The sequence below is a fragment of the Acipenser ruthenus genome, chromosome 59, assembly GCF_902713425.1.
Source record: "Acipenser ruthenus chromosome 59, fAciRut3.2 maternal haplotype, whole genome shotgun sequence".
In the NCBI taxonomy this organism is placed as follows: Eukaryota; Metazoa; Chordata; class Actinopteri; order Acipenseriformes; family Acipenseridae; genus Acipenser; species Acipenser ruthenus.
The window spans coordinates 1,408,031-1,425,985 of NC_081247.1; the positions used below are offsets into that span (position 1 = coordinate 1,408,031).

Here is a 17,955-nt window from a genome sequence, read left to right on the forward strand (position 1 = left end):
TTATCCATTCTTGGGTGCTTTTAGCTGTGTGTTTTGGGTCATTATCCTGTTGGAGGACCCATGACCTGCGACTGAGACAGAGCTTTCTGACACTGGGCAGGACGTTTCGCTCCAGAATGCCTTTATAGTCTTGAGATTTCATTGTGCCCTGCACAAATTCAAGGCACCCTGTGCCAGGCGCAGCAAAGCAGCCCCAAAACATAACCGAGCCTCCTCCATGTTTCACTGTAGGTATGGTGTTCTTTTCTTTGAATGCTTCATTTTTTCATCTGTGAACATAGAGCTGATGTGACTTGCCAAAAAGCTCCAGTTTTGACTCATCTGTCCAAAGGACATTCTCCCAGAAGGATTGTGGCTTGTCAATATGCATTTTAGCAAATTCCAGTATGGCTTTTTTATGTTTTTCTTTCAAAAGTAGAGTCCTCCTGGGTCTTCTTCTATGAAGCCCACTTTCGCTCAAAAAGCGACGGATGGTGCGATCAGAAACTGACATACCTTCACCTTGGAGTTCCGTTTGTATCTCTTTGGCAGTTATCCTTGGTTCTTTTTCTACCATTCGCACTATCCTTCTGTTCAATCTGGGGTCAATTTTCCTCTTGCGGCCGCGCCCAGGGAGGTTGGCTACAGTTCCATGGACCTTAAACTTCTTAATAATATTTGCAACTGTTGTCACAGGAACATCAAGCTGCTTGGAGATGGTCTTGTAGCCTTTACCTTTACCATGCTTGTCTATTATTTTCTTTCTGATCTCCTCAGACAACTCTCTCCTTTGCTTTCTCTGGTCCATGTTCAGTGTGGTGCACACAATGATACCAAACAGCACAGTGACTACTTTTCTCCATTTAAATAGGCTGAATGACTGATTACAAGATTGGAGACATGTGTGATACTAATTAAAGAAGCTAATTAGTTTGAAATATCACTGTAATCCAATTATTTATGATCTTTTCTAAGGGGTACCAACAAATGTGTCCAGGCCATTTTAGAATATCTTTGTAGAATAAGCAATAATTCATCTCTTTTCACAGCTTCTTTGCTTTATTCTATGACATACCAAAGGCATGCAAGTATACATGATAAAATAGCTTTTAATTTCATCACTTTTCAGGAGGAATGAAGTATTATTTCAATGAGCTGTAAGGGTACCAACAAATTTGAGCACGTCTGTATATATATATATATATATATATATATATATATATATATATATATATATATATATATACACACAAACAGATCAACACTTTACCAATAACAAAGTTAGATGGTGGTTTTAAGTTGAAAGGTTAAAGTTTAGGTGTGCAAACAAGCCTCCCAAAAACACAGCTCTCACTGTGGGCAGACTGGCAAGGGTGGCATGGAGGGGCACAGCAGTTCTGCCAGTCCTCACTGCAGATATAGTCGTGCATCACGGGAGGAGGAAGGATGTGAAGATGGTCAGGCTTGATCAGCCCCAGGGTCATCCTTTACCCGTGAGCATTAAGGGGAATGGAGAGAATCTCACTTACAATAGCTGGACCCAGAAGAGGACATTAGGCAGTTTTAACCACTTTTGAAAGGATGGCAGCTGCTTACAGGTGACCAGAGAAGGACAGAAGAATACGATTAGTGTGGAGAAGGATGACACTTTGGACTGTGGAAAAGTAAAGAAGCAATTTTAACAAAGTATGAGATCAGCCCAGAGATGTATCTATGGTGGTTTCATGCTATGGATATTCTCCAAGGAGAGAAATCCAGAGAGCTTTATGTGAAGTTGAAGGACCTTCATGAGAAGTGGGTGAGACCTCAGCTGAAGACCGTGAAGGAGATTGGTGAAGTCATCATTATGGAACAGAAAACGTGAACCTGTTTTTTTTATTGCTAAAGTTAATCACAACTGGTCAATTGCCAAAAACAAATCAAGTGCCTCCACAAGATTGTAAAACAAGATTAAGTCAGTCCAGTGATTCTTTAGACTAAAGGTTTCATAAACAAACATCCCACAGTGAATACACTTAGCCATGCACCTAGGCAATGGAATTCTCTGTAATTACAAAATAAAAGGGGGGACGGGGTTATTGTCAGGTGTGAACAAGAGAGAAAGAATCTGAGTTACAAATCTACCTCCCAACCAGGAAGGGCGCGAAGTAAGGTTGGTGGTACATCTTCACAGGGATGGGCTGACTCGATGGTAGGACAGAACTGGAAGTCTGCCATCTTGGGGAAAGAGCATAGCTGTAAGACTGCTGAACGACTCTGTTGTGATCAGCTGTATTGGCTAGAGCGTGGTGCTGCACTGATCACAGGTAGGAGTTTAGCAGTACAAAGGGGACGCAGCTAGGTGAGTAAACAAGCCAGAGCACTGTTTGTGTGTTTGTTTTGTGTATTGGCAGATCTCTACGAATCCAGGTGCTGAAGCAACTGAGCCAGCATGACCCCCGGAACAGCTACACTTCCACAGCACAGTCACCTGCACTCCCCACTACCTCAACCCGTGTGTGCACTGCTGGATTGGACACTGTATTTATTGTTTTATGTTTTTGGTTTGGGGCTGCAAACAGTGTCTGTCATCCCCCAGTACCATTGTTGGTAGCAGGAGGAACCTGTATAAATAAACAAAGGTTGTTTTTGGAACTGCACCATAGGAGGGGGTGCACTGTAGGGTGATGAGGAGAAACCGTCCCTGAAGGGAGCACCAGAGCCAATATGACACTCCCTCTGAAATCCCCAGCGAAGACCGGCAACTTCACACAGCCAGGATACAAACCTGCACCCCCTGACTGTATGACTCACCCTGCACACCATGCAACCATGCATTGACCAGGTGAGTCACTCGGTAGCCCACTATTTGTATGCATTTTTAAATACAATAAAGTAAGAAATGTAGACTAGCCAATAAAAAGGGTTTTGCAATAGACAATAACACATGTCCTGATAAGCTTACATTTACATTGTGTCTAATTTACAAGAACATTGTGTATGCATGACCCTGATCCTGTACTGTTAGGATCTTTGTATCTATCACATCAGAACATGCTGCTACCTTTCAGTGGCATCATGTGTATCAATACTATACAATATGTAACTTCATTATGTTAATATACTAAACACTAAACACCTCATATTATGACATCATAAATTAAACAGGACAATATGATTGCAGGATCATTGTAGACCAGGGCTTCTCAAACTCCGTCCTGGGGACCCGCTGTGGCTGCTGGTTTTCATTCCAACCGAGCTCTCAATTACTTAACTAGACTCTTAATTGAACTGATAATTTGCTTAATTAGACCTTTTTACTTGTTTTTAGCTCTAAACAGTTACAGTTCAAGTTACTTACCAAATGTTATAGCTAACTTGAAATAGATGCCCTGTTCTAAACCAAGGTAAGACAATAGACCTCTCCCCTGTGCATCAAAGTTAATTAACATCAAATCAGATCTGTGGCTTTTACTTCAAGGTGCAAGGACCCGTTAGGATACGTAAACCAATCCCTGAGTGACGCGTGATCACAATGTTATAATTAATACAGTGCAGAGTTACATATTTCATGCTTTCACTCTAATGTTTATCATACCAAAATATGACTAAGAACATACATTTTCTATTTGATAGGTAGTTTAATGTATCCTAAGTTAACAACAGAACACAACTCCAACTACTAACATTAGCATGTAAAAACAATTGCTGCTGTGATCCTACATGAGGAAACTGACTGTGTTTTAGATCTGAGCTGCACCAGACATTTTTGCTATTTCCAGTTTTAGTTAAATTTTTCTAAATAACTTTTCTATTTCTAAGTGTAGCTTCCTCTCCTCAAGAATCAAACTGTGGTGTTGTTGATCCATGATCATAGCCATGGTGATTCCTCTCTCTCTCGCTCGCTCTCTCTCTCTCTCTCTCTCTCTCTCTCTCTCTCTCTCTCTCTCTCTCAGGATTGTGGGATTGTGGGAGGGGTTTGTGAGCTCAGAGCGGTGTGTTTGAATAGTGCAGGTCTGTTTTTACAGTCTTGGTTTTACTATTTTTACAAGCTTAATTTAAAAGGAATTTTATAAGTTTCTTTAAAAAAAAAATATATATATAGCCTTTACATTTTGATTTATTTATTTATTTATCTATCTATTGGCCTTTCCGTTTGGGAGGCTAAGTTAGTTTGTGTAGCCTGACATGGGCTCACACTCCGGCGGTATAGAGGGACTGACACGGAGACATCGGTTCAGGTGTGTGCCCGACAATGAAGTTTCCGTGGAGGACGTTCTGTTATCGGTCAGTAAGACAATTGGTTTTAACAACATAAAATCTGCTTCACGTATGAATAAGGCTATTGTTGTGTTTTTAAGTCAAGAAACAGTGGTAAATAAATTATAGAGGAAGGATTTTCTGTCAATGGTGCTTTTATTTCTGCTTTACCTCTTTCAACTCCTCTAAGGAAAGTGGTTTTATCAAATGTTCCCCCTTTTATTCCAAATGTAGTGATTGAAAGAGAATTGGCAAGATACGGTAAAATCATGTCCCCTATTAGAATGATTCCGCTAGGCTGTAAGAACCCAGAGGTGAAACATGTAATGTCTTTTCGTAGACAAGTGTTTGTATTGCCGCATAAACCGGGGCAGGATCTGAATGTAGCCTGGAGGTTTATTATAGAGGGGAAAGAGTGTGTTATTTTTGCAACCTCGGACACAATGAAATGTCAGGCTGAGGATGTTCGGGGAGCACAGGTGGAGGAGTTGGCGGAGACGCCCGTGCCTGCGCCCCGAGTTAAGAAGAGGATTGCTGCGGAGGAGCACTCTACAGTAGCGGATCCTCCTACAGAGTCAACCGTACAGGAACCCCCTGCAGATCCGAAGGGGAGCTTTACTGTTGTGATTAAAAAAAAGAAAATGCAGAAAAGATCTGAAGCAGTGGTCGTGGGGGAGTCTGTCTGGGGCCTTGTGGCGGCTCACAAAAGTAGCGGCGAGCCTCAACTCGCTGCTCCTGGGGAGCCGAGCCACGACTCGCTGGTTGGTGGTGATGCAGGGTCTCAGCCCAGCGCTGCCGCTGTCGGAGAGTCGGGGCCGGGGTAGAGCGCCGGCGACGGCGGTGATCAGGCCGTGGCTACGGAGCTTCCCCGCACAGGGAAGGAGGCTAGTGGCAGCGCTGGACTAGCATCCAGTGACACCATAGCCCTATGCAGGGCTGGCAGTTTTATTCTGGGAGTAGACGTGGTGGCTGTAGAGGAGGTTGTACAAGGGAGGCTTTTAAAAATTGAATTGAAATTAAATGGTGTTTTTATTGATCTTTTTAATTGCCTGCTGGAAGAGAAGGTCAAGGGGTCCCTGGTAAGAACAAGATTTGTGGAATTAAGAGACATGGACTCCCCCACGACCTTCTTCTTCAGCTTGGAGAAGAAAGAAGCTGAAAGAAAACAAATGCTTACACTGAGGCTGCCCGGGGGGAGAGAGGTCTCCAGCCCTGCGGAGCTTCGTCAGGCCGTGGAGACATTTTATTCAGAACCGTACCAGGCTGAGGGCTGCGACCAGCAAGAGACGGAGCGGCCTGGACACCTGGAGGAGCTCACAACCGCCGTCACACAGCTCTCCAATGGAACAGCACCTGGGCTGGATGGGCTGCCTGCTGAATTCTATAAACATTTCTGGAGTTGCATTAGAAATGATCTATACCAGGTGCTGAATGAATGTGTGGCGGGAGGGAGAGCTGCCTCTGAGCTACCGCAGGGCAGTACTGACTTTACTACCCAAAAAAGGAGACCTCTGTGAGATGAAGAACTGGCGTCCTGTGTCGTTGCTGTGCTGCGATTATAAGGTCTTTTCTAAAGCTCTGTCCGGCCGTCTTAGGGAGTGTATGGGTACTGTGGCGCACAGTGACCAGACATACTGTGTACCAAAACGCTCAATTTTTGATAATTTGTTTTTAATCAGAGATCTTTTTAATGTATCTAAGCTTTTTAACTTAGATTTCGGGCTGGTGTTGCTTGACCAGGAGAAGGCTTTTGACAGGGTAGACCATGGCTTTTTATTTCGCACCCTAGAGGCATTTGGTTTTGGTCCTGTTTTTATTTCTTATATTAAAATTTTATATTCTAATATTTTTAGCTTTGTCAAGATTAATAATTGTCTGAGCCAGCCCTTCAAAGTGCAGAGAGGGATTAGACAGGGCTGCTCTCTGTTGGGGATGCTCTACGCCATCTCCATTGAACCGCTGCTACACCAGCCGAGGGAGCGTCTCGCTGGCCTGGCCATACCTGCCCTCCCCTCCACCCAGCCCGTCCGTCTCTCAGTGTACACTGATGACCTGAATGTGTTTGTAACCAGTGATAAAGACGTGGCGGTGCTGGAGTCATGCATGAGGGGCTTTGAAAGAGCCTCCTCAGCACGGGTGAATCGGGCTAAAAGTGGAGCGTTCCTCGCAGGGAGCTGGCTGAGAAAGCCTCCTCCTTCCCTGCCACAGAAGCTGGAGTGGAACAGAACTGGATTAAAAGTGCTGGGGGTGTACTTAGGAACTGAGGCATTCATGCAGCTAAACTGGGAGGGGGTGCTGGAGAAGGTAGCAGGAAGGCTACAGAGCTGGCAGAGGCTGCTAATCCGCCTCTCCTTCAGGGGGAGGGTCCTTGTGATTGACAACTTGTTAGCGTCCATGCTGTGGCACAGATTAATGTGTCTGGACCCTCCCCCAGGGCTGCTGGAGCAGGTCCAGAAAAAACTAGTTAATTTTTTTGGGGATGGAAACCACTGGCTGAAACCAGCAATACTGTACCTGCCCCGAGATGAAGGAGGGCAGGGACTGATTGACATTCCCTCCCGGGTCACTGCGTTCAGATTGCAAGCAGCCCAGAGACTGCTGTACACCCCTGAGCCGAGCTGGAGAGGCATGGCTTTGTCCCTCCTCAAGAGGGTTGGGGGGCTTGGCTTAGACAGACAGCTGTTTTTAATGACCCCCAGTAAAGATATTAGAACTGAGCTGGAAAGCTTTTACAGTAACATGTTAAATGCCTGGGGGTTAATTAAGATTTTAAGGACAGATGAAAGCCTCTGTACATGTTTTATTTTTGATGAGCCTTTGTTTTTTAATAGAATTTTCAACATTGATGCTTTTAATTCTAAACAGCTTTTTTTAGTGCTTTTACAGGCCGGAGTCACCACCCTGGGTCACCTGGTAGACTGGACTGAGTGGCGATGGAAGAGTGGGGCCGAGTTGACTGCAGTGTTGGGTCTGCGCTCGGTGCGCTTCATAGGGAGGCTGCTGAGAGAGATCCGAGCCTCCCTGAGCCCAGCAGTGTTGGAGTTCGTGGCGCAGTGCTTCTCAGACAGGCAGGCCCCGGAGCGTGAGCTTGATTTCCCCTTAGTGCTGCTCTCCCCTGCGCTGCCGGAGGAGGAGGAAGGGGGGGGGGGGGGGGGGGGGGGAGCGACCCGGGATGCTGTTTTTTATGCTGAATGCTTCTTTTTTTTGGTTTACATTTGCTTTTCCGTTTCCGTTTGCTAAACAGGGTGTATTCAAGTAATGACTGATTATTAATCAGAAATCTAGGATTATCTGCTAATCCAAGATTTACTAATCCTGGTTTACATTAGTGTGGTGCAATGTAACTGTGATTAAACATAACCCCAGATCAACTAACCCTAGATTAGCACTAAACTGAGTTTTATTTAATCCATGTTGGTGCAAGCAACCCTATATATATATATATATATATATATATATATATATATATATACACGTGTATATATATATAGTGATTCAGTTCATCAGCAGGAGGCGTTCAGGGCGGGCTAGGAACAAGCCCACAGGTGTTGCAGATAACACGCTGGTAGACCTGTGGTCAGCGTACCTGCCTGCCATGACCTCAAGGAGTTACCGGACGAACAGGCTGCAGGTGTGGTTAGGTAGGGGATCATGGTTATACCAGTATTAGTTCTTAATTGGCCCACACCTGTAGCCTGTAACCGTCCCAATGCCTGGATGATCCGGACCCCTTTAAAAGAAAGTCTTTACAGCCAGTCAAGGTTGGCTTCCGAGCAGTAATCAGAGTGGGCTTGTCTACACCCATCACTGAAAAGGAGCCCCTTCACTGGGGGCTGTGTTCACTCTGGAGCCCCTTCACTGGGGGCTGTGTTCACTCTGGAGCCCCTTCACTGGGGGCTGTGTTCACTCTGGAGCCCCTTCACTGGGGGCTGTGTTCACTCTGGAGCCCCTTCACTGGGGGCTGTGTTCACTCTGGAGCCCCTTCACTGGGGGCTGTGTTCACTGTTGAGTTTACTTTTCTCTTACCTGTTTTCTGTCCAAAGCACGCCACTGTGGTCAGCACTGAAAGACACAAGGAGAGGCAGTGACTTGACGGGACAGTCTTTCACTCCAGTGAGTCAAATTAAAGAAAATAATAAACTCAACTAAACGTCACAAACTATCAAGAACGTTCTCCACCTATCCTTCTCTTGCTATTGTAGGTCAGTCATTTGTCACTTCAGCAGAAAACCCTGGAATTGGATCTCTTTGTGAAGGTCCAGAGGAAACAAGTCATCTTTTTTTTTTTTTAAATGCATTTATGGCAGGTTTCAGCAATTCAAAAAGTTGAGCAGCAATCAAAACACATTTTCAAGTGACAACAGGTAAGATTTATGGATGCATGTTGTTATGTACAATCACTTTAAAATGAAGGGAGAAGTTGTTTGAAATTATGACTAAAGGGACAATGTTGTATAATTGGGATCATGTCTATGTTTTTCTAATACTAGAATAGGGTCTAGGGAGTGTTGATAGGTTTTCTCCCCTAAAATTAAATACTGAAAGTAGCATCAAATCAGCAGATTACACCTGTACAATCAAAGCTCAGAGACATACATTTGCTAGCACAATGCACAAGACTACAGAAATTGGCAAGGGATTCTGGGAGTTGTAGTTTTTTTATGTCTGTAGTATCACTGTAATGTGACTGTATTTGATTTTTTTAGTTGAGCATCACGTAAATAAACTAAGAAAATTAAAAAAATAACTATGAAGAAACATCTGAAAAGATTAAATCCATCTATTTATTTTCATTACTACTGTGGCGCAGTCATTTTTCTCTTCAGCAAAAGCTTTTTTGAAGGTGGCTCCTGATCAGAAACACCCTGTAAACACCATATAAAGCCCTGTATATCACAGCATGCAGACAGCAAGAGACCTCCTCGACTTAGATAGCCACACACCCACATGACCATATATATATATATATATATATAGAGTGAAGGACTTTAGTCGTTCGGGTTCTTTTTCAGCATTTAAATGACCCAGCCACACACAAACTTGATTTTTCAAAGCGCTTGCTCGCTATTTTTTTAATAAACAAAAACAAAGCCTAGCTCTTCTCGAGCACTAACTAAAACACAGGAACCTAAACTATCTTGCAAGACGGTTAAGCCGTTTACCTGCCAAATAAAACAAATGACACATGTTTTACACAACCTTTCCTTTTACGCTTGCACACACTATCAAGCGGGCTCCTATACACACCAGCAGCCCAGAACAGAATGGCTGCTCTCTTTAAATACCCTGCACCTGGCTCTAATTTACAATGATAGCCAGGTGCAGGGGATGACACAATTAACAAATAATTAAACAATTAACAAAAACAATTAAATTAAACCAATGTGCATTTGCACATGTTTTTCACGCAGGGAGGATATTAACCCCCCCCCCCCGCGTGAAAAAAAAAAAAAAAAAAAAATTATATATATATATATAATACCAAGCATCAAAAGAAACTTATCACTATTATAACACATTTATTTAAAAAAAAAAAAGTATATAAATGTTGGACAATACCAAAATGTTTTTGGTTTCTTTTTAATCACTCCATCATTCATCCTTGACCATGACACACTTGAATCACCTAATTAGTGAGACAGTTGATTGGACTCTGGATATGGAGTGATTTCAGCTGTTGAGCTGCAAGCTTGAATAAAAGCAATAGAGAAAATCACAGAAAAAAATATATATATATGCCACGTCTGTCAAGAGAGCAGCGCCTTCGTGCAATCAGCCTGTTGGAGGCTGGACGAGGGCAGACTGGCTCAACGTCTTGGGTGCTCACAGTCAGCAATTTCAAACCTGGCGAGACGGTATAACCAGACACACTCTGTCAATGACAACGCCACCAACTGGGAGACCAAGAGTCACAACACCTGCCCAAGATCGACAGATCGTTTTGCAGCATCTTCGTGATGTCAATTGTTAATCAGCACAATAAAAAGTCACTGCACCTGCTCTAAAACAGAGTTTCGATCACATCTAGTGAATTTTATCCAAATATAAGTGATAAGTTTAATTTGATGCTCAAATATAAGTGATAAGTTTCATTTCATGCTCAGTATATATATCCATGTGAGTTTGGCATTATTTAAGGAGAATTTTTACTACAGTAATAATTTTGATTGACACCAACTAACACATTGAATTACCAAAAGCAATCAGGGTGTGTTTATATATATATAAGAACATCATTTATATTATCATGTAATCAAGCAAACTACAAAATGATATCACATAAGTCTACCAGAAGCCATAATAGTAGTACAGTAGTATTTCATGTTAGATGTCGAAATGTCACATTTCTCAGTTTTTCATTAAGCATGTGGAAAACTACAAAGCGGTATGTAATTCAATATGTTAACGTGACATTATTCAGCTGTTTTTATTTGACTTTATGAAGCAGAATGAGTTCATTCTATAGGGTGATGCAAAACTTTTGTCCAGAGCTGTAGTTTCAGTTTCATGTTTTGTATTAAAAAAAGTGTAACGTTCCAGTGATGTTAAAGCTGTAAAGCACCATAAGTATTAACAAATATGTTTGTGTCGGTTGCTGTTTTACTTGCTGATCCTCAGAGAAACCACCTGCAAGGAGCCGTATCAGTCGTGTGCACGTGTATTAAAACTCCTCAATGGGTTTTGCACACAAAACATCTTTCAATTACTACTACACCTGGCTTCCTCTAACCCTGGCTGTGAGTTTGACTAAATCCACTTAACCAGCTACAGGGGCAGTCACACTGCCAGAATGACTATTTATCTGAAAGTGAAACTGACCTGTGTGCTGGACATGCCAGAGCGTGAAAGTGTGTCTCTCAATTGAAGTGCATTGCACCCTGGAATATGTAGTGACACAGCTCTGAACAAACAGTGGCTCTACAATAGGTTCCAGTGTCTAAAACAATGAATTGAGCATAATGCAGTCCACATAGCTATTATCATACAATCCAGCGTGGAGATAAGCGGTACAGACATCAACAGAAGGTGCTTCTCTTCCACCTGCAATGTGGGAGGGTGCTCCCTGGTTCTGGTGCTAAACGGCTCACACAGTGTGGAAGGGAGTGTGTTTCTCTGCAGATACAGCAGCACTGCCTCGTTCTATTGGGCTCTGAGCACAAACCAGGAAGTCTGTCATAAGATTCCCAAGCTCCAAGTTCTCCACATCCAACCTACAGATATTCCCAGACTTCACTGCAGAAAAGTCAATTTCAAAATTAGAATATATATAATATATAAAATACATGGTTGAAGGCTATATTTGCATTCTGAGCCTTTAAAAAAGGCATAATACCACAGTAGTGACGTCAAAAAGTGACAATTCCTCTAGAGGAAAATATACTTGAACTTTGACCCATTTGACTCCTCGACCACCACTTTCAATTCAAACACAATTTACGTCTGTACAGCACTGAAACACTATGTTTAAAAAAAAACATGGTGGTGTGTGCGTGTAGGGGTTGCATGGTGGTGTGTGCGTGCAGGGGTTGCATGGTGGTGTGTGCGTGTAGGGGTTGCATGGTGGCGTGTGCGTGCAGGGGTTGCATGGTGGTGTGTGCGTGTAGGGGTTGCATGGTGGTGTGTGCATGCAGGGGTTGCATGGTGGTGTGTGCGTGTAGGGGTTGCATGGTGATGTGTGCGTGTAGGGGTTGCATGGTGGTGTGTGCATGCAGGGGTTGCATAGTGGTGTGTGCGTGCAGGGGTTGCATGATGGTGTGTGCGTGCAGGGGTTGCATGGTGGTGTGTGCGTGTAGGGGTTGCATGGTGGTGTGTGCGTGTAGGGGTTGCATGGTGGTGTGTGCGTGCAGGGGTTGCATGATGGTGTGTGCGTGCAGGGGTTGCATGGTGGTGTGTGCGTGCAGGGGTTGCATGGTAGTGTGTGCGTGCAGGGGTTGCATGGTGGTGTGTGCGTGCAGGGGTTGCATGGTGGTGTGTGCGTGTAGGGGTTGCATGGTGGTGTATGCGTGCAGGGGTTGCATGGTGGTGTGTGCGTGCAGGGGTTGCATGGTGGTGTGTGCGTGTAGGGGTTGCATGGTGGTGTGTGCGTGCAGGGCTTGCATGGTGGTGTGTGCGTGGAGGGGTTGCGTGTTGTGTGTGGAGGTGAATTGGGGTACAGGTTTGGCACAAATGACGGCTGGGGTGGGGGCAGACCGGGAGGATTGGGGAAGACGAGAGTGCGAGAGAAGGTTGTGTTCGGGGGAGATAGAGAGATAGTGAGGGTAGGGTAAAAGAAAAACTACTACAATCATTTATTTTCACTTTCGACTCCCAGTCCCCTTTCCCTCACTTTATGATTTTATTTTGTGATTATTTAATTATTGTAAAAATAAATTGCCTTCACCTACTCACGGTTGCAGTCTCATTTCTGTCCCAAAAAGAACCTGAAACTTGCTACAATATATTGATGGACATTACATAAGAAAATGAGATGTCCTTTTTTGGAATACCATGTTCCTTCTCAAAAATGTGTTTTAATATTAGCCTTTAATAAAGGAAAACAACTGAATTTCCATGTATCTATTTCAGTGCAATGTAGTTTCTTCATTGTAATAAAGAAATACGTTTTTTAACATTTACATTTTTTTTCTGTTTCTTCATAAAAAATAATGTTTTCTGGATATGCCTGTACTAAGGGTTACTCTTAAATGAATTCACGATCCAGTTTATGGTAAACTGTGCATTCATGACTTAGAAACTCGGCTGTCAGCTGAGCAGAATATGCAGGCCCTCCGAGAGGGCGGAGAGGATGGAGAGGACGGGGATCTTTCCCCGGGGCCCATGAGAGCCGGGCAAAAACAAAAGTGATCATTAAAGTTTTTTTTTTTTTTCTGAACGTTTAATATAAACAGCGCGTGTTGTTATGTACCCACCTACGGAATTCACCGGTAAGTTGTTGATATTTTTATTACAATTTATAGTTGTATTTAACATACATTTGTACATTTAAAATTAAGCGTAAATACCGTTTAAAAATTTGAATTATAATACGTGTTTAAGGTTGTATTTGCTTGTAAATTAAAGTAAGCACTGAATTGTTTTCAATTGTTGGAATTTTTGGGGGGGTTCCTAGAACCATGTCGTTTCATAGTTTAAAATAACACTGTAAGTTATACTTCCTTTAACATAATGTAATGGAACATTTCAGTCATTAATAAGAATTTAGCTATTTAAAATACATTTATCTACACGGTGGGTACAGTATGTACAGGTAAATTAGTTTCATATTTTAATTAGAACCCACCAGTTCAAAATATGAGCATTTATGCAAAAATGTGTGCATATTATTTTATTATTAACGACTGTCAACAACTACACAAATTTGTGAAATGTGATTTGACAGTAAAGTAACTTTCAGATACATTAAATTAGGTAAAATACAGTGTGTCCGCTTTTATAACCTTTAAATATAGAAGTAAATTATTTACTTACCTTAACCTGGCTTTAAAAATATAGAAAGTTCTATGATTGCATCGCCCCTTTTGAAAACCAGGTTGTTGTCTCTGCCTATATGTTAAATTGGCAGCCATTTTATTTAATTTTATAACTTAACTATAAAACAGAATGCAAAAGTTCAATTTTTTAAAGAGAGTTTTTGTTGCATAGTGCATCTTTTATTTACAGGTGGCTACAGTGCAGTTTACTCTTGCAATTAAGAGGTTTCTACTGCAGGTAAGTGTTGTTGTACAGCAAAATAAAAAAATAAAAAACCTTCCAAGAATAGCACAATTTATTTTTTCAACATTTTCTTTTTACATTTGTATACAGCAAATAAATAAAAACTTTTCAAAGTAATGATTTCTTCAACGATTCTTTGAATGCATCTGTGAATGACTTTAGCAGTTTCTTTGTTTTGAAACCTTCTGCATTTCCATGAGCTCCTGCATCTGCCGTTTCTGTTCCTGTGCAAAGTCTGCAATTGAAGTACTACTGTTTTGGTTTTTCATATATCATTTTGTTTATAATGTGCTCTTGGTTAGAACGAGATGTAAGGCTGCAAAAGTACGTCATTTTACTAAAGTTCTCTTATTCTAACGTCCCCTTTCTGCCATGAAAAAAGGGTTCAAAGTTTTTGTTGTAGCCTATACTGCTGTGCTTTTTCAGCCGAGATACACAGTGAAGCTTAAACTTGCAGAAATAGCAAAACTATATATACAAATAAAAATAAAAAGCGTCACATGTAGTTCACCTTTAACACAGCGCTATTCGTCCAGTTAAGAAAATATTCATTACTGTGAGGCCGGCCAAGCAATAACTCGCTGAGCGTATCGAATGTTGCATGAGATGCTGCAGATTCACTGCGTTTAAAAGGAAAAACTAAAACAATTACGCTGTTAATTTAAATTAACTATCAGATTTTCTTTTATGAAATAGAATGCATACACATATATTGGTCAAAAAGTCCAATATGTGGGGAAATTACACCACAGCCACCTCTGGAGCGCTCTGCCTATTGAACTCAACCCTAATCTTGCACTGTAGCAAAAGATCAAATGTTGTTTTTAGATAACAAAGCTAGAAATAATGTTACTATAGTCTGCAAGTGTTTCCTTACAACACACGTGGACATTTTGATCTGGACCACATGTGATGGTTATGAATATTGTCTGTTCAGGTATGCAGAGAAACACATTGCCACACATTACAACACAGTGCAGTTCATTCCTCTCACATCTATTACTCAGTCATCAGACTCTGAAAATCCTGTAACAAATATAACCCTTAGAAAGCTCTGAGCTTTTGTGCTTCTACTCGCCTAATCTACATGAAAACGACAATTTTCTAAGAGGAGTAATTATAACAGTATAAAACTGTCAAGAAACAAATTCCTTTCAGGAAGAACCAGTGAAATTATTGTAGTTTCTTTTATTTTTATGCCTTGAAATGTATTCCTCTCTGAATATTTGCCTTTTGCTTCAAAGCAGTGCCTAACTCTCCGCAGTTACATGACAAGCCCCATCTAGAATACTGCAGTTACACCATTTGACCACCAGCGGCAGCAAGTGCTATGCAAAAATCACATTAAAGGTGAATGTTCTTGAAGCAATGTTAAAGTAGATTAAATTAGCCTTTCAGAAAGCTTTTCGACCATCCTCATCACACACACACACACACACGCACACACACACACACACGCACATCACTTAAGAAGCTTCTTTAGCAGACAGAGCAAGCTGGATAATGATAAGCTCACATGCCTCAACACAGTTAAATACAATCTCTAAGCCATGAAAAAGGTTTGAAACCAAAGAACTGATCTCTTTTATGGTGATTGCTGACCACTATAGTATAGCATTTGCTCATCACTGTTGTTAATGAAACACAACTGTTTTAATTCAGTACAGTACAGAGCCAGCTCCAACATCCCCTTTAAAAAACCACCTGAAACTGACAAGCCAGACTCTTTCAAACCATCAATCCCTCACCAGGGAGGCATGCTGCTGGATTTGTGTTAAAGTATTGGATCGCAGTACTTACACATCACAATGTAGAGTTTCCCAGCCCGCATTCTGCCTGGAACTAAACGAAACTGCAACAGAACTGATCTTCATAGAAAACCTTAATTTCCTTAAACGCTGGCAGCGCTTCACAGTTCCTCCCAGTGATGCTATTTTTTATCTCAAAAGTGCTAACTGGTCACCAGCTACTGTTACAAAGATATGCCGTTTCACAGGATACTGCAGATGAGTTCAGTGTGTGAATTTGTATTTTTACACTAAAACCTCTTCTTCTTTCTGAGAAGCAGCTTCATCTGTAAGCCAGTAAGTGCAGCACAGACAAAATTACATTTGTCTAATATCTATACTTAAAACTATCAGAAATAACTGAGCTGCACTCATCTACAGTAGATGTATTTGCTTCCCCTCTCTCCGTCTTTGTCAGCCGTAACATCAGGTATGAGAAGAACACAAGTGTAAAGCTGCACTTTATTAGTAATAGTTGTTTTCTTTATTCTTGTTGGCACACTTATTTATTTGATCGCGTTTTCTTTTGAGCACGTGTATGTTTTGATTTATTCTATTATGTAGAGAACAAGTTATTTATTTTATTCATTGCACTGTTTGTTTTGATTATTCTCGTGTAGTATTTTGTGTAGATGCACTTTTTGTCACCGCTAATCATCCCCCGATTATTAACCAGCTGCTTGCTAATGATGTACACCTGTTGATTATCTGGGACGGCTTTAAAAGCCAGATTCATCAATACAACAGCAGCGATACACAGATACTGATGCTGATGCTGATGCTGATGCTGATGCTGATGCTGATGCTGATGCTGATGCTGATGCTGCTACTCTCTTGATTTCAAGGTTGGTGTTGTTTTTGGGCTTGTTTTAATGTGAGAGCGATACACAGGTACTGATGCTGCTGCTGCTACTCTCTTGATTTCAAGGTTGGTGTTGTTTTTGGGCTTGTTTTAATGTGAGAGCGATACACAGGTACTGATGCTGCTGCTGCTGGTCTCTTGATTTCAAGGTTGGTGTTGTTTTTGGGCTTGTTTTAATGTGAGAGCGATACACAGGTACTGATGCTGCTGCTGCTGGTCTCTTGATTTCAAGGTTGGTGTTGTTTTTGGGCTTGTTTTAATGTGAGAGCGATACACAGGTACTGATGCTGCTGCTGCTGGTCTCTTGATTTTAAGGAAACAAACGAAACTACCAGGATTTCTAGGCTGCGTCGGCGTTCCAGTCCTCCATATCTCCTTCTTGTGGAAACCGCAATTCCATCTGAGATTGGACTTTTTTTTTTAAACTTCGTCGCTGCACTAAATCCTCCACATGGTCGAGAGATCGCATCAGTTTTAAATGTGGACATAAGTGATTTGTAATCCCTTTTTATCTGTGTATTCTTGTGTAATCAATTCTGTATTGTAGTGGTGGGTTTTTTTGTTTTATTGTATTTTATTTTCATATACAAAGCTTCAGACTTTTTATTATGTGGGCTTCGTGATAGTGCTTTGTATATTTTATCTTTTGTGTTTTGATTTTATTTTAATATGCAAAGCTCCCGATTTTAGACTACATAATTTTATTGTTTTAATATTATGTTAGTTGCTTTGTGCGTTTATTGAACTGCCCAAAATAAACCTTTTAAAACTCAGTTGTTCTGGTTGCTTGTTCTCCCTGTCTCGTGTTGTCACGCACCCCTTCCAGCATTAAATAAATCAACCTGTGCGTGTGGGTAATTGCCTCCGTACTTAGTGAGTGGGTCTCCACTCTGGCGTAGTCAGGCTACATTAGTACTTTTAAATTGAACACCTGCTACACAAGCATATGAAATCACTGATAATCAAAATAACTGAGCATTGACTTCTGCAGCCATCATCTGCTTACATCAATGAATAAACAAATCTGGGTAGCACTTTTTAATTTTACTTACACATGAATGGTCAAGGAATGGTGACAAATACATTAAATGCCAGTACTGACTTTGAAACCAAACAAGACACGAACAAACCAGACCAAATGAATAAACTCAATGTTGAAAGTTCTGTTCATAAATTAAATATTAATGACAGAAAACTTGAATTGGAAATAATTTAGAAAACTAACCATTCAGCAAAAGATACGTTACTTCTAAACTATTTTAGGAGCATTACCAGATTCTGTTTCGTGGCTTAGTGTTGAAAGCAGGTGATGGAGTCAGGCTCAGTGTAGAAATAGGGTTCACAAGATGTAGGAGAAGTGATAGTGATATAGAT

General features: G+C 41.5%; 1 protein-coding gene across 1 annotated transcript in view; it reads right to left on the minus strand.

Moving 5' to 3' along the window:
* The window catches only part of LOC131725021 (high affinity immunoglobulin gamma Fc receptor I-like), a 34,067-nt gene extending 18,266 nt beyond the window's left edge, over positions 1–15,801 (minus strand). Inside the window, exons 1-2 of the mRNA XM_059018351.1 lie at positions 15,733–15,801; positions 8,245–8,280 (exon numbers count right to left, since the gene is read on the minus strand). Of these exons, the coding sequence (XP_058874334.1) occupies positions 8,245–8,280; positions 15,733–15,763 (67 nt within the window). The 5' untranslated portion in view covers positions 15,764–15,801. The remainder of the gene's footprint in view (positions 1–8,244; positions 8,281–15,732) is intronic.
* Positions 15,802–17,955: the final 2,154 nt, after the last annotated feature.